The sequence below is a fragment of the Gopherus evgoodei genome, chromosome 5, assembly GCF_007399415.2.
Source record: "Gopherus evgoodei ecotype Sinaloan lineage chromosome 5, rGopEvg1_v1.p, whole genome shotgun sequence".
Classification (NCBI taxonomy): Eukaryota; Metazoa; Chordata; order Testudines; family Testudinidae; genus Gopherus; species Gopherus evgoodei.
The window spans coordinates 82770967-82788549 of record NC_044326.1 but is presented as its reverse complement, the minus strand read 5'-3'; the positions used below and the strand labels follow the sequence as shown (position 1 = coordinate 82788549).

The 17583-nt window shown below is 48.4% G+C and overlaps 1 protein-coding gene across 3 annotated transcripts in view; it reads right to left on the bottom strand.

The window, feature by feature from the left end:
* Window positions 1-17583, bottom strand: part of DCHS2 (dachsous cadherin-related 2) — a 236969-nt gene that overhangs the window by 40045 nt on the left and 179341 nt on the right. For all 3 annotated transcript variants that reach the window (XM_030563596.1, XM_030563598.1, XM_030563597.1), the window contains exons 11-13: window positions 17070-17204; window positions 16596-16805; window positions 11189-12046 (exon numbers count right to left, since the gene is read on the bottom strand). In XM_030563596.1, the coding sequence (XP_030419456.1) occupies window positions 11189-12046; window positions 16596-16805; window positions 17070-17204 (1203 nt within the window). The remainder of the gene's footprint in view (window positions 1-11188; window positions 12047-16595; window positions 16806-17069; window positions 17205-17583) is intronic.

The following is a 17583-nucleotide window of genomic DNA, read 5'->3' as shown; positions in this document are numbered from 1 at the left end:
GCTGAGGTGATAGCCACTAGAAAGGCAGTTTTCCAAGAGAGGTAGAGCAGGGAGCAAGTAGCTAACGGCTCAAAGGGGGCCCCCATGAGCCGGGACAACACCAGGTTAAGATCCCAGGTTGGAGCAGGGGGACGGACGTTAGGGAATAAACGTTCCAGCCCTTTAAGGAATCTCGACACCGTCGGGTGAGAAAAAACGGAGCGACCGTCCGCACCCGGGTGAAAGGTGGAGATAGCTGCTAGGTGGACTCGCAACGACGATAAGGCCAGACCTTGCCCTTTGAGGGACCAAACGTAGTCTAAGATTTCGGTTATCGAAACTTCCATAGGGCGGAGATTTCTCTCTACGCACCAACAGGAGAAGCGCTTCCATTTCGCCGAATATGTGGCTCTTGTGGACGGTTTCCTGCTGCTCAAGAGCACCTCTCTCACAGGCGTGGAGCAGCGCAGCTCGGAACCAGTCAGCCACGCAGGAGCCACGCCGCTAGGTGCAGCGACTGCAGGTCTGGGTGACAGAGGGTCCCGTGGTCCTGGGTAATCAGGTCCGGATGAAGGGGCAGGGGAACTGGGTCAGCTATGGCCAAGTCCAGCAGCATGGTGTACCAGTGCTGCCTGGGCCATGCCGGGGCCACCATGATCACGAGAGCCCTGTCTCTGCGCACCTTCAGGAGGACCTTGTGGACCAGAGGGAACGGGGGAAACGCATAGTACAGGTGGGTCGACCACTGGATGAGGAAGGCATCCGCTATCGACCCTGGCTCCCTGCCCTGAAAGGAGCAGAACGCTTGGCACTTCCTGTTCCCCTTGGACGCGAAGAGGTCCACCCGGGGATAACCCCACCTCCGGAAAATGGAGAGAGCGACGTCCGGGCGAAGGGACCACTCGTGTGACAGGAAGGATCTGCTCAATCGATCCGCCAGTGTGTTCCGTACTCCAGGGAGGAAGGAAGCCCTGAGGTGAATGGAGTGGGCTACGCAAAAGTCCCAGAGTCGTATCGCCTCGTGGCACAGGGAGGAGGACCTGGTGCCGCCCTGCTTGTTGATATAGTACATGGTCGTCGTGTTGTCCGTGAACACGGCGACACAACGACCCTGAAGCTGATGACAGAACAAGCTGATGACAGAACAAGCTGATGACAGAACAAGCAAGGCGGACAAGCAAGGCGGACCGCTTTCAACTCCCGCATGTTGATGTGTAGCCCCACCTCCTCCTGGGACCACAGGCCCTGTGTCCGCAGGGCCCCTAGGTGGGCCCCCCAGCCTAGATCTGAGGCATCCGTTGTCAGGGATACCGAGGGCTGAGAGGAGTGGAAGGGAAGACCCGCACGTAATACGGACTGGTCTAACCACCAGCCGAGAGAATCTAAGACCTTCTGGGGGATTGTGACTAACATGTCTAACGGTTGCCTTGCCGGCCTGTAATGACTGATAAGCCACAGCTGGAGAGGCCTCATGTGGAGCCGAGCGTAGTCGGTCACAAAGGTGCACGCCGCCATGTGGCCTAACAGGGTTAGACATGTCCTCACTGACGTCAATGGGGCTGACCGCAAACGTTGAACGATCGCCGCCATGGTCTGGAACCGTTGCAGAGGCAGCGAGGCCCTGCCCACAGTGGCGTCCAGGACGGCCCCGATAAATTCCACCTTCTGCGTGGGCCTCAGGGTGGACTTGTCTGTGTTTATCAAGAGGCCCAGACTTGCAAACATGCCGGTGATCACGCGGACATGGCTGTTGACTTGCTGTTCCGACGTGCCCCGAATCAACCAGTCGTCCAGATAAGGGAACACGTGGACACGGCTGCGCCGAAGATGTGCCACGACAACTGCCATGCATTTTGTAAACACCCTCGGGGCCGTGGACAGGACGAATGGGAGGACTGCAAATTGATAATGAAGAGCCCCCACAACGAAGCGGAGAAAGCGTCTGTGGCGCGGCCAAATGGCAATGTGGAAATACGCGTCCTGCATGTCGAGGGCAGCGTACCAGTCTCCCGGATCCAGGGATGGAATAATGGTCCCCAGGGATACCATGCGGAACTTCAACTTCACGAGGTATTTGTTGAGTTCTCGCAGGTCGAGGATAGGCCTGAGGCCCCCCTTGGCCTTGGGGATCAGAAAGTAGCGGGAATAAAACCCCTTGCCTTTCTCGTTTTCCGGAACCGCCTCTATAGCTCCTTTGCTGAGGAGCGTCTGCACCTCCTGCCGAAGGAATTGCTCGTGAGAGGGGTCCCTGAAGAGGGACGAGGAAGGAGGGCGGGAAGGAGGAAATGAAACAAACTGCAGGCGGTATCCCGTCTGCACCATGCTTAAGACCCAGCGGTCCGATGTTATTTGGGACCACGCCGGGAGGAAAAACGAAAGGCGGTTGGAAAACGGGGGGGAAGGATCCATAGGGGAAACTGTTACCGCGCCCTCGGGCGCACCTTCAAAATGAAGGCTTAGGACCAGGCGGGGGTTTTGAGGAGCCTTGGTTCTGCCCCCCTTGGTTCCCCGACTGCCTGCGCCTTCCGTTCCTGCCGCGGCGCCTGTAAAGGTCCTGCCGCTGGCGGAACTGGGAAAACGGCCTATGTTGTTGCTGTTGTTGCGACCTAAAGGGTCTACGCTGCGTCACGGGGGTGTGCATCCCGAGGGACCGCATAATGACCCGGTTGTCTTTTAGACTCTTGAGTCTGGGGTCTGTCTTATCAGAAAACAGGCCCTGGCCTTCGAAAGGAAGGTCCTGTATAGTATGCTGGAGCTCCGGCGGAAGGCCGGAAACTTGCAGCCAGGAGATGTGACGCATCGTAACTCCTGATGCGAGGGTACGGGCAGCCGAGTCCGCAGCGTCCAAGGAGGCTTGTAAGGCCGTGCATGCGACCTTCTTGCCTTCGTCCAAGATGGCCGTAAACTCTTGGCGAGCATCCTGTGGCAGCAGCTCCTTAAATTTGTCCACTGCCACCCAGGAATTAAAGGCATATCTGCTCAGCAGGGCCTGCTGGTTGGAGACCCTGAGCTGCAGCGCCCCAGCCGAATACACCTTACGGCCAAGGAGGTCCATCCGCCTGGCTTCTCTGGATTTGGGGGCTGGAGCCTCCTGGCCGTGACGCTCCCTATCGTTCACTGATTGCACCACCAGTGAACCCGGAGTCGGGTGTACATGGAGATATTCGTATCCCCTAGAAGGGGCCATGTACTTCCTCTCGACTCCTTTCGCTGTCGGAGGGATGGAGGCCGGGGACTGCCAGATGGTATTGGCGTTGGCCTGGATGGTCCGTATGAAGGGCAGGGCGACCCTGGTGGGAGCATCAGAAGAGAGGATGGTTACAATTGGATCCTCTATCTCCGAGACCTCCTCTGCCTGCAGACTCAGATTTTGAGCCAATCGCCGGAGGAGGTCTTGGTGCGCCCTGAGATCCAGCGGGGGGGGACTGTTGGAGGAGGTACCCGCCACCGCCTCATCCGGGGAGGAGGATGATGAGACCCCAGGCACGAGAGTGTCTAACTGAGGGTCTTCCTCAGCCCTCGCCTCTGCCTCCGGAGCCGCAGCGGAGTCCTGCTGCTTGGACCCTTCCTCCCCTTCCGGGGAGGGAGGGGGGCGAGACAACGAGGCTTCAGGGGCCCTACGCTCCGCAGTCGCCGGTCTAGCAGGGAGCTGCTGGGGGCCCTGGGCCTGATGGTATGCCCAGGGTGTCCAGAATCCCCACTGTTGTGGGCCTTGGTCCTGCAGCGGCGGATCACCGAACAGCGCCGCCTGCCGGTCGGTGCCCAGCGCATACCCGCTGTCCGTCTGGGAGGATACGGACGGCTGTCTCGAGGGCCATGGTGGGGCCGACCCTGGATGGTAAGGGTCTGCGCGGGCCGGCACGGAGGATCGTCTCGGTGCCGGGGACCGGTGCCGGGAGTCATATCGGTGCCGGGATCGGGATCGGGACCGGGATCTGTCACGGTGCCGGGATCCTGATCGGTACCGGGCGCCGCTTTGGTGCCGGGACCTGCCACCAGCTCGGTGCCGGGAGGTCGACCGGGACCTACCACCAGCTCGGTGCCGGGAGGTCGACCGAGACCGGGACCTGCCACCAGCTCGGTGCCGGGAGGTCGACCGGTGCGGCGAGTAGCGTCAGGACCTGCTCCTGGAATCGCGGTGCCGGTGTCGATGACTGGAGCCTGACCGCGACCGTCTCGATGCCGACCGGTGCCGCGAGTGCGACCGGTACCGCTGAGGGGAGCGGTGCCGGGACTGCGAGCGGCGTCGGGATCTGGAGCGCCCAAGACGTCGGGACCTGGATCGTGAACGACTGTCTCTGGGCGGTGCCGACATCATGGGCTTGCCTCTGGACACGACCCGCACCGGAGGTACCGGGGGTGGCAGCCGAGTGGGCTCAGTCAGGGCAATAAGGTCCCGAGCCGAGGCGAAGGTCTCCGGTGTGGATGGGACCACTATCTCAACCCCAGATCTCATGGGGGAGCTCGGCGGCACCGGACTCAACGGACCCGCCAGGCCCGGAGTCAACGGTGCTGACGGTGCCGGCGGCGCCGCGGCCGATGTCGAGGCCGGGCGCTCTAGCCGGGTCTGCCTGGCCGGAGTATCAGACTTCGAAGGCCTTGGCTCTGACTCCAGTGCCGGAGAGGGTCGGTGCCGAGGAGTCTTCTCGGTGCCGGAGCGATCCGGTGCCGGTGCCGATACCATGGCCTGCGAAGCCGTCGGGTCAAGTGCCGCCTCCATTAGGAGAGTTCGGAGCCTTTGATCCCTCTCCTTCTTTGTCCTCGGCTTAAAAGCCTTACAGATGCGGCACTTGTCGGATCTGTGCGATTCCCCGAGGCACTTCAGGCACGCTTCGTGGGGATCGCTGGTAGGCATGGGCTTCTTGCAGGCCGCACACTGCTTGAAGCCCGGCGAAACAGGCATGAGCCTGGCGCCGGGTGCCGGGAAGGGCTAAGCCCCCGGCGAAGAACTACTTAACAACTATTTAACTTAACTATCTACTTAACAAACTAATTAACAACTATAATGGAACTAGAGATGAACGATAGATAAACGATAGATAACTAGGAGAGCTAGGGACGTGGAGGACAGCTATGCCGCGCTCCACAGTTCCAACGACCGACACGGCGGTAAGAAGGAACTGAGGAGCGGGCGGGCCGGCAGGGATATATATTGGGCGCCATGGCGGCGCCACTCCAGGGGGCGACCTGCCGGCCCACTGGAGTTGCTAGGGTAAAAAGTTTCCGACGAACGTGCACGCACGGCGCGCACACCTAACTGGAATGGATGTGAGCAATCACTCGAAGAAGAACAATCAGTTTCACACATACAGAATGGGAAGAGACTGTCTAGGAAGGAGTATGGCAGAAAGAGATCTAGGGGTCATAGTGGACCACAAGCTTAATATGAGTGAACAGTGTGATACTGTTGCAAAAAAAGCAAACATGATTCTGGGATGCATTAACAGGTGTGTTGTAAACAAGACACGAGAAGTCATTCTTCCGCTTTACTCTGCGCTGGTTAGGCCTCAACTGGAGTATTGTGTCCAGTTCTGGGCACCGCATTTCAAGAAAGATGTGGAGAAATTGGAGAGGGTCCAGAGAAGAGCAACAAGAATGATTAAAGGTCTTGAGAACATGACCTATGAAGGAAGGCTGAAGGAATTGGGTTTATTTAGTTTGGAAAAGAGAAGACTGAGAGGGGACCTGATATCAGTTTTCAGGTATCTAAAAGGGTGTCATCAGGAGGAGGGAGAAAACTTGTTCACCTTAGCCTCCAATGATAGAATAAGAAGCAATGGGCTTAAACTGCAGCAAGGGAGATTTAGGTTGGACATTAGGAAAAAGTTTCTAACTGTCAGGGTAGTTAAACACTGGAATAGATTGCCTAGGGAAGTTGTAGAATCTCCATCGCTGGAGATATTTAAGAGTAGGTTAGATAAATGTCTATTAGGGATGGTTTAGACAGTATTTGGTCCTGCCATGAGGGCAGGGGACTGGACTCGATGACCTCTCGAGGTCCCTTCCAGTCCTAGAGTCTATGAGTCTATGAGTGCATGTGAGGAGCTGGGAGCAAGAGGCATGAGGAGCTGAGAGTGAGAAAACATATTGCTGGAAGACTGAGGAGTACAAGCATTATCAGGCACCAGGAGAAAGGTCCTGTGATGAGGATAAAGAAGGTGTTGGGAGGAGGCCATGGGGAATTAGCCCAGGGAGTTGTAGCTGTCGCGCAGCTGTACCAAGAGGCACTCTAGACAGCTGTAGTCCACAGGGCCATGGGCTGGAACCTGGATTAGAGGGCGGGCCTGGGTTCCCCCCAAACCTCCCAAATCCTGATCAGACACAGGAGGAATTGACCTGGACTGTGGCTTCTACCAGAGGGGAAGGTCTCTGGGCTGTTTCCCGACCCACATGTTGAATCTGTGAGGCAAGCAAATCCGCCAATAAGTGCAGGACCCACCAAAGTAGAGGAGGAACTTTGTCAGAGTGTGTAAGGCTAAAGGTGAGAATGAGAAGTCCACTGTTTCTATAAATTAAACATAGACCCCTTTTTGGATCACAGGGACAGCTGGTCCCATTTTCACAATTGTACAATTTTTATTCAATACAGCAGCCAGCATTTACCGTTGTTTATGGCATCCTTACCTGAAGGAAAAGAAAATATCTAGTGTCTGAAGGAAAAGTCCCTATGTCCTGTGCTCACAACCTTCTCTGCCTGGTTTTTGAAAGGAGCAAGAGAAAAAAATCGCAAGAAAAAACGGCTGCATCAGTATTACCATTTGATACCTTGATTTGCAGGGTATAATAAATGGATCAATGAAATCCTGCTCTGGTTCTACCAATTTCCACCCGAAAAGCCTTTTTTTAGTGCTGTTAAAACCGTTGGTAACTTTTTTGGTAAAGGGCAAAGAAATGGCATTTCTGTGGTTTCTGATGCTTTTTGGCCACACTGTGGTAGTAATATGGCTTGCATTTAAATAATGAAATGTTGCAGTTTCCATACAGTTCATTTTCACTTTGGATAGTGCCTTTTGGTACACCTCTACCTCACTATAACGCGGTTGTGGGGACCCAAAAATCCCTACCACGTTATAGCTGAAACCCTGTTATATTGGGGTAGGGACGGCAGGGCTTCGGCGATGATTTAAAGAGCTCCGGGATCCAGCCACCGCGGGAAGCCCGGGCCCTTTAAATCACTGGTGAGCCCCACTGCTGCCAGGGCTGGCTCCAGGCACCAGCATTCCAAGCAAGTGCTTGGGGCGGCAATCTGCAAGGGGCAGCAGTCTGTGTTTTTGCCCCCAAGCAGTGAGCCGAATTGCCGCCGTGGATGGCGGGGGCAGTCCGTGTGCCATTAGGGTGGCATGCGCGTTTCCACGGTGGTGGCAATTCGGTAGCAGCTTCTGTCTTCAGCTGGAAGACAGAAGCTGTGCCGCCACGGACAGCTGAACATAGAAGCTGCTGCAGAATTGCTGCTGCCACAGAACCACGCGTGCCGCCCTAATGGCACACAGACTGCCTCCGCCGTTCGCGGTGGCAATTTGGCGTGCTGCTTGGGGCACCAAAAACAGTAGAGCCAGCCCTGGCTGCCGCAGCCCTGGGGTAGCAGTGGCAGGGCTCCAGCGGGATTTAAAGGGCCCAGGGCTCCCCACAGCAGCCAGAGCCCCAGATCCTTTAAATCACTGCCCAAGCCCCACTGACACAGCCCTGGGGTAGCGACGGCAGGGCTCTGGCGGTGATTTAAAGAGCTCCGGGCTCCAGCCACTGTGGGGAGTCCAGGCCCTTTAAATTGCTGGCGAGCCCTGCTGCCGCAGCCCCAGGGTAGTGGCAGCAGGGCTCCAGCGGGATTTAAAGGGCCCAGGGCTCCCCACAGCAGCTGGAGCCCCGGACCCGTTAAGGCGCCTCCCAAGCCCCGCTGTTACTGTGCTATGCGCGAACCTGTGTTATATCGGGACATGTTATAGCGGGAGAGAGGTGTATCTTAAATTGATGAGGCCAAATCCTGAAGTCCCTAATGAGGTAAAACTAGATGTACAGCAAAAACAGTCTCTATCTCAAAGAGCTATAATCCTAAACTTACTTGACTCTGTCCACTGTGTGTAGGTACTGCCTCAAATAAGGGACACAGTATCCAACACTGTCTGAAACTTCCAAACCAGTCAAGCATAACAGGGCAAAGCAAGGTTGCAGCAAGTGCCTTAACTTAGAATTTCCCTGATTTGTCTGTAAATCAGAAGCATCCTAACACTATGTTAAAATACCTCAACCTGCATTAAACAACCAAGTACCTTAAATGCACTAAAATGTTATAGTTTGTATAGTATGTGTGCTTTTTCTAAAGAATAGGAGGAAAAACAGACATAAAAACCCTGGGTCACATTCTGGCTTGAGACACACATGCACAACTCAAAACTGATCCACTGCTACAGTCCAAGTCACTTTGGGAGACCTGTGTTTATCCATGAAATAAGAACATGTCCCCATATTATTTTCTTCCCTTTCTCCTCTCTTTTGTAATCCAGACATTGGAACCAGGGATGCCCCTTTTCCCTCTGACCCTTATCTGACCCTTGCCTTTGTGTTGGAGGATAGACTTTTTGGGTGGATAATAAAGAAAAGGCTCATGGAGCACAGAGAATAAAAGAGAGGTAAATAAATTTCCAGCCCAGATACTTTATATGTATTTAAAAATAAATAAAACAATCCTGCAGAACTAGCAGCTGTGACTGTTTTATTGGTGAATCTGACACCCAGACATCAACTGGAGGCAGACATGGTGAATAATGAAAAGGTTTTTTGCACTTTAAAGAGAGCACTGACTTGATTATTTATTTATTAGTTGACTTCTAAAAGTGCCTGTTGCAATGCAGTGTATAACATATTTAATACAATGCAAAACTAAACTTGGGGAATAACATGAAGGTCACTAAACTTGGGGCCAAACGTTTTAGTTGAAGAAATCCTGAGATTCTTACCTAAGTAGGAGTCTGTCTGCGTAACTACGGAGTAAAAACTGAGCAAGGATATCAGGCTTTGGCCTTCATTGTTGATATTGCTTTGATTCTTGTCTGACTACAGTGAAGTTTTGCCACTGCGTGGTTGAAAATGAAACTAAAATGTATTAAGCAAAATGTTATTTGTTAATCCTGATTACATTAATATTGAATTTTATAATGTATATACTTCCATGGGACTGGGTGGGAGAGTAAGTATTATTCATATGGAGTAAGGGTTCCAGAATCAGAAATGTAGCTACCAAACTGAATCCTTTAGAGGGTTTAATTATAGTCATAACTTTTTCTGACAAATAAAATGAAATTAGTATGTTTTTGTATTATTTGAAATCACATAAAATAATTAGAAGAGAAACAGAACTACTACTTGTGGAACATCTCATAAAAGAATGCATAAAATAACTTGCTCTTCTATACCCTATAGTTTTCTTACTATACACAGTAAGCTTTCAGGCTGAAATCTTCTGATTTATCCTGAAGCTTCCTTAAACTTCCTTTAATCAAAATAATTTAAATGTACTGCTATTTATGTTTGCAATATATTTAGTGGGTGGCCATCAGACTATGGTATTCTCTTACCACAATTCCTTGAGGGATTTCAATAATTTCAGGCTGGGTTGCCTAACCTGTCCCATTACTATATCTGTAATTAGGCACATGCAGAATCATAAAATCTTATCCATTGCTGAAAGGATATTTTGATTTTCTTTCTTTAAATGTATACAAGTTAAACAAACAACGCAGTACCAACAATAACACAAAAAGCTGAGATCCCCACAGGCACTCTTCAACAACCATATGGAAAAACCTGATTAACTAGGTTCCTGCAACATACCCTGAAGATTATCAGGCCTTGATATCCAATGAAGAAAAGTGCTATGTAAGAGCTGATATTATTATTATTATTTATTTATTATTACTGGACCAAAGCAGCAGCAAAATCAAGAGTCCAGGACCCTTTACTTAAAACACCTTGCCCCCACTACTCCTAAATGTATAATTCTAGGGACCGTCAGTTAAAATGTCGCAGCTGAATTCACAACTGTTAGGTTAAAGCATGGAAGAAGAGGTGGGGCCAGATAAAAACAAACAAAACCAAAAAACCCTACACTCTAGGAAATGAGAATCACATCTTTCTGCAGCAATAGTGAGACAGGGGACAGCGTCTCGCCCATGGGGACACGGATAGTATTAATTCTTGTCCAGTGCTCTGCAGGTACACTCCCAGTGGAATGTCTTATGGGCTACTTTGACCAGTTTACAGCAGCTCCCAGCAGGTCAAAATTGTGACTTCACTGAACTAACTCAAACTTTTCCCCCAACAACTTTATTCCACTACAGCCTAAAAGAAACAATGGTGGCACAGACTGCAGTGAATCTGGCCTTTCTCTATAATGGGCATTTAACAATGTGGGCTTCTATCTACTGCTTGCATCTTGTACAAGTCTACCAATTTCACAATGTCTTGTTAAGTAAAAGAATGTATTACAGCCTCTGTGCATTCTCCGCCTACTTCTACACATTCTTTTAGCAAGTATGAAACTGTGAGGAAAGTGTTGGAAAATCTCTGAATGCAGTTACAATACACCAGGGATTTCGCTAAAGCCAAAAATCATACATCGCAACAGGCATTTGTGGATTTCTCATCTTATCTGAGCTTTCACTGCATTTATTTAATGAACTATTAGTGACATATTATGTAATCAGTCTTGTTTGGATACACACACACACACATCTGCACAAGCACAGAGACAGACAGATAAATTCTGCCTTTATTCCAAGGAGATGCACGTTGGCAAGGAAAAGTGCCGAGGATAAAAATTGTGCATCCATCATTACAGCCACTTTGTAGATACAGAGCAGAGATGCTCAAGCATTGTCCAGGGTGAGGGAGGATCATGCAGTGCAACATCCCTTTCTTCTCTTTGAAAAAGGAGCATCCTGTCTAATATGACTACCATTCTGTTGTATGTGTGCAGGGGCCAGAAACCCAACTATGCCTCTGAGACAGCACATTATGTTCCCCTTTGGTCCCTGGTGCACTGGGCAGGGAGAAGTTTTTTTTCCTTAACGTACTGTTTGCATATAGTCCAATTTCAATTTTACCCTGTTGCTGCATGTTATTGAAAAAGGTTCCCTACACACTTCATCCTCAATAGTGCCCAACAGGTTAGGACTTTGGCCACTAACAGCCACAAGTTAGAGAGTCTGATACCCACCTACTTCACTGTTTTCAGGCACAGTTACTGCATACAAACTATGGCTGAATGACATCACCTCCTCTTGTTCCCTTGTGGAAATGGCCAATAGAGCTGTGGCTGTCCTAGCTGGAACACCTTGATCTGAAGCCAATACTAGCAGGTGGGAACTGAAACCGTCAGAAGGCAATGGCTCTTGAAGATAAATCTCTCCTGTATTAATGTCAATACAAAACATAGTTCCAGGTACTGCAAGATTAAAAACCACTGCACCATTTGGACCCAGATCCAAGTCCACAGCTCTCACAGTGGCTATTGTCTGATTCACAGAGGTTTCAGAAGGCACATAAACTTTGAAAGGGTTCTGTAGAAAAACTGGACTATTGTCATTGGCATCATCAATGTGCACCATAATGTTAACTGTAGTACTTCTTGGGCCTTGGATGCTACAGTCATTTGCCACTGCTCTAAATGCATACTGAGATTTAGTCTCCCGGTCTAGTGCTTTTGTAGTAACTATTGCTCCAGTTGTACTGTTAACAGTAAATGCTCCAAGGGTGTCATCATTGAGCGAATACATGACCTCACCATTCAGGCCACTATCTTCATCTGAAGCAAAGAGCTCAAGAACTAGTGATCCTTCCTCAACGTCTTCTCTCACAGAGGTCTGATAGGTCTTCTTTGCAAATATAGGGCTGTTGTCATTTTCATCCAGGACTGTAATCTGTAGCTGTGTTGTGGAGCTTCTTGGTGGGCTGCCCAGGTCATGACATTCAATAATGAGGGTAAAGTTGCTGGCATCCTCCCTGTCTAAACTACGAGTGGCCAAGAGTTCTCCTGAAGTAGCGTTTAGAGTGAAGTAATCTCCAATATTTCCACCTTTAAAATACAATAAAAATAAAACTATCACAAACAATTCTAATTTGAAAAATCCCTTTGCTAGTACCATTATGTTAATTATAACAACATGATCCTATTGCCAGTACAGCTGGTGCATTCATGTGCCTTTGGCATATTTTCCTCCTTTTATAAAAATTAAAACCTGCATTTCATTTAAATCAGTGGGTGGCAGTGACAGTAAATCCAGAATGTTATATCCTTTTACAGAACAGCTATTTTGCCAGATGAATGTCTTTTTTCCCAAATCAACACACCTTATAAAATCTAGTGCAACTATACTGCTGCACAAAGTGAACTCTTCCCAACCTTGGCTACAAATTCCAGAAACCCATAAAGCATTGCTGACAACAAATGTGGCTATTTGCCCCTTGCTTTCATCTACAAACCTGTCTCTTAGAAATGAACTGTAATGAGGTCTTTTCCACTTTTTTCATTTTTAAAGCTACTATTAAATATCTGGAGCAATGGGTTTTAGAAAGAGTTATAATGTTTTTTTTTAAGTGACTAGAATAAGTATATTTCAACAGATCAAGATAATTTTCAAATTAAAAGCATAAAAATCTAAGATGACTCTATAGCCCTTTCTACATAGTTGGAGCAAAGCAGGGATAATCAGTAATTATCAGTGCTGCCAATAATTTATTTTTGTAATACCACAGAGGGTCCCAAATCAAAGTAAAGAGTGTCTTGCCATTTTTGGGATGAAGGTAGTACAGGAAGGTTCTTTGAGATGTGAAGCTAATGTGTATTCCACGACCCATCCTCCATTCCCTCTGCATTGGAAGCTAGTCTCTTGGCATTAGGTGTGAAGGAACTGAGTGAAGTCAGAGAGGCACATCCTTATATAGCCATGGGAGAGGCTATAGCCACAAGACATGAGCTCCACCTCTTTATGGGAACTGCTAGGCAAAATTCTCTGGCTCCGGTGCTCTGGGTGCACACATACCTCAGTGGGATGCATGCCTGCATCACAGCGCAAAGAACCACAGTGACTGTAAGTAACAGTTAATCTAAAACAAAACAAATGCCTTTTCAATCTTTTTATGATTCTTTCTTCAGCCCCCCATATAAGGGCCCCCAACCCAATCCTCCTTTCACTTTAAAAATAGGTGTGGATAGATACCAAGTCCACCTTCCAGGTGATGAAAGTTTCTTTCAACCACCAATGATAAAAACCTCCAATCGGTCTTCCAAGTTGCCAAACGATCCCCAAGTGCACCATGCCAAGAAACTCCAGCACAGCCCCTGCCCAACTCTTAAAACCACAGTTACCATGCTCTTTCTTCTTCCTTCAGTATATGCAGTCATGTATACCACTTAGGTGACTCACAAGCAGAACCACAGGAGGTGGAGTTCTGAGTCTACTTAAGGACTGCCTTCCCAAAGTCTGCATCTGCTTTGGATGCCATGATAATGGCATAATGGTTCATAAATGTACATATGATCGACCATGTAGCAGCCCTGAAATTATACAATTTTGCGACGTCATTGAAGAATGCTATTGAAGTAGCTTGCACTCTCATAAAATGAACTCACACTCAGAGAGGGGGCGTAGCTGAAGCTGTGTCACATACGGTTTTGATGCAGGAAGTTATCCACTTAGAAAGAGTCTGTGAGGAGATTGCTTGCCCTTCATACAGTCTGCATATGACACAAACAGATGAGATATAGTCCTGTCCAAACAAAAAAGACCGGACATTGTCTGATGTCCAATGTGTGAAGACACTGCTCTTCCAGAGATGAATTGGCTTAGGAAAAACCTCAGGCAAATATATCACCTGGTTTAAATGAAATCGAGAGAAATTAAACTCAAATTTTGGTGTCTTTGATGGCAGAGCCTCCTTACACACAGTTCTCCAAAGCCTGAAATTCACTCTCCTTGTAGATGTTATCACCACAAGGAATGTAGGTTTTTGAGGAGAGGAACAAAATCCCAATGGCTTGAACGGAGCTCCACTAAGAAGGCTTTAGGATCCTATGGTTGATAGGAAGGGCTACTTCTCCCAGCAGCAGACGGCTGAAGGATATCCAATAACTCTGCCTGAATGCCCAGGGAGGCAGCCACATGTTTCTAAAGGTCTGGAGAGTCCTTGAAATCTTCAAGTGTTGGAGGAGAGGAAGAGCCAGACACTGCCGAATCATCTGGGGATGAAGAAGAGTTGGTTAACTGTGCCAATGCTGGCTCCCATTCCTGGATCGGTGGAGCTGGAAGAAGTAGCTCTATGAAGGCTCCACGGGGAAGCCTCACTGGTGCCTGATCCTGTGGGTCCACAGTTGCCACCACCAATCTGCCTGGCGATCTCTCCTTAGAGCGAGCTGAGAAGTGTGACCTACCCAACCAAGGAGCATCCCACGGATTCCACAGAGAATGCTAAGCATAAGTATATGGTATCGATGGCCAGCAGCATTGGGCCAAGGGCCCCTGTCCTGACTGTGAGACAAGTGCCAATTCTTGTGCCCATAGTGCTCCATAAAGGGCCCCCGATATGAGACAGGAGATAGAAAGCAGGAGGAGGAAGATCCTGACCTCAGTGCCGAGGAGTCTCAAGTTTCTGGGGATAAAGGTGGAGACATACTTGAGGAAATGATTAACTGGTTTGACTCATCCATCACCCTAAACAAGGCAGGGACCAGTGCTGATGCTGGAAGCTATACTGCTGGCACCAAGTATGCTGCTACTGGAAGTGTTATCAACCCTGAAGTCAGCAGCAATAGTGAAGCAGCAGATGGCGCTGAAGTGGAGGGCTGTGAAAGCCACCACAGTCACATCTGCCATGCCAAATTCAACTGTGCCAAGAAGTTTTCCAATGCCAAGGAGGTCCCGTGCTTAAGCCCGGTACTAGACATGCTTCCACAGACTGTGGAAGGGGAACATCGGTGTGCGGTACCAATTAGCCCAAGAGTTCAGTAGCCCATCCAGCCAACAGGGCTGTAAATGACATAACTATGGCAAAATCCTGGATGAAATGAGAGGTTGGGATGGTAAGGCAGAGGTGGTCCAGATCTGCCTGCTATACTGCCAACATGCAAACAGTTGATGCCTTGTCGATATTGGACTCAACAGATGCACCACGGTGAGAACCGCAGTTGCTGATACAGTGTCTCTGACCTCCCTACATGGTACTCCGGGGAGCGGTTAGAGACATTCCACATGCCGGTCTACGCTCTTCCTGGGATCCCCAGGAGAACTGGAGTGGTCTTGATTAGTCTTATGTAAGTTTTCCTTGGCGCTCTCTACGGGGATCTTCTCCTCCGTTCAGAGAAGTGCTGGCTCCAGAGCACGAAATGCCAGCACTCTCAGAACCCGAGGGTTACTTATGATCCAATGAGAGTCTTGGTGGCAAAGCAGCCACATGGCTTGTTTGGACAGGTGCTGCTTCAGGCGAAGGTCCCTATCCACCTGAGTCAGTTTCATGAACAATCGACAGATCGAACACCACTCTTTGAGTGAGGCCTCACTCAAGCACAGCAAATACCTTGTGGGGTATCGTTATTGGGATCATTCCCCCACATGACGGACAATGTTTAAACCCCAGTGATGGCATTACAGGGGTATTTAATTAAATACAATTAACACTAAATCTAACAGTACGGGTGCTAACTATATAAAACTAGAACAAGACACTAAAATAGTGAAAGGTTGTGAGGTTAAGACCACAAAGAGCTCTAACTCCAGCCATGGACTGTAAGAATAAATTGATGGGGGTTGGAGAGGTGCCACCTCATATAGACGGGGAGGGGCTAAGACCACAAGGCACAAGGATGGCCCTTCTTCAGTCACTGGAGAAGACCACAAGGCACTGGGTACGCACACACCTAAGTGGAATACATGGCTGCATCTACTCGAAGAAGAACCAAGCATTTCCCAAATGTGAGATTGGCAGGCTTTAATGACCCATGGAGGGGATGAAATGGGGTACAATTGGTTTCATTTTCCTGAAAGTGGGCTCAGTTTTCAAAACTGTTGATCTAGTTCATCCCCTGCCAATGCAGGATTTTTTCTTGCTGTATATTCTTGCAGTCCTTTGTCCAGTCCAGTTTTAAATGTCCCATGCATTTGAGCTTTCATCTCTTCCCTTAGGTCACTGTCCTCACCCAAAAGAGCTTTTGCAACATGATAAATGTAATCCAATATATAACACTCTGGAAAAATGTCTCCTTCTCCTTGGTGATTGTATTCTTCATGCATTTACAGATACTTACCATGCCCTCTCTTCATCAGAAAGCTATATTTAGGTCTTTTAATCTTTTTCTTATTTTCACCCCTCCGATTATTTTTGTTCCTCTCTTCTGTACACTCCCAAATCTGATTGCTAGGCTGAGAGGCTGGGTTGGAAGTGTGTGCCAATGGAGGAAGTGGAAGGTTTTTTCTGTTTAAAGGGAGTCTTAGGACTCCCCATTGCACTAGCTAAGTTCTAGCTGGACTGGCTGAGATCAGAACTATTTTAAAACCTGAAACTCCTGTTTAACTATTTTCTGACAACTTTTTTTTGGTATTAGTAACATATAAAATAAAGACCATACTTACCAATTATTTGATATCGTAAAGTTCCATTATTGCCAGCATCTATATCTACAGCTAGTGTAGTGTGCACTATTACAGGCTCTTGATTCTCCAGAATTTGAATCTCAGGGACAGGAAGGAGAAATTTAGGAGTATTGTCATTTTCATCCAGTACTTTGCAGATAACTGTTGCTGTGCTGGATAAAGAAGGGGTTCCACTGTCTCGAACCAGGACTGAGATGAAACACATAGAAAGAAAGCTTATATTAGTGATGTTAGTGTAATGATGACTCTTCATCAGTAATATCAAAATATTAGAGTCCATGTGCTATACAGAAAATAAGAGTATATGTGCAAACACAGCTGCTTTCTGTTCCGGAACATCATGCTACACCTATCTGAATAAGTCAAATGAAATTGAGAAAAGATAACACTGATGGTAAGTGATCCCACACTCTCCACATTCCATTTTACAGTACAAACATCTCATACAGTTACCTTTTATACTGAGAATCTCTTGGGTTTCCCTGTCGAGTGAGGCAGTTGTCATCATCTCTCCAGTATCGGAGTTTATCTGGAAAATCTCAAACCCATTTCCTGGTAAGATTTCATACTGAAGCAGGGAATTTATTCCTTAAAAACAAAAAGGAAATCCAGTAAAATACAAACGTTCCAGTTGAAAAACCCACTCTCTGGACACTGCTTTATGCTTTTTTTCGGTGATCTTTAGTCTGTGGATTAAATTAATGGAATAGCATTGTGTTTGCAGAAGACTTATACAAAATGAGCTGGGCACTTCACAGAATCAACGGAAACACATGGTCCCTGCTCTGATGAATTTATAATCTAATTTTAGGTATGACATGAATAGTGTAGGTAATTTAGTAGAGAAGCATTGGAGTTAAGGAAAAAGGAGGACAAGAGCAACAAGATCATGCAGTAACTGAGTCTTGGCAAATACACATTTTAGCAGTTCAATAAAGTGTTTGCTCTTAAAATTATTAGTGATTCA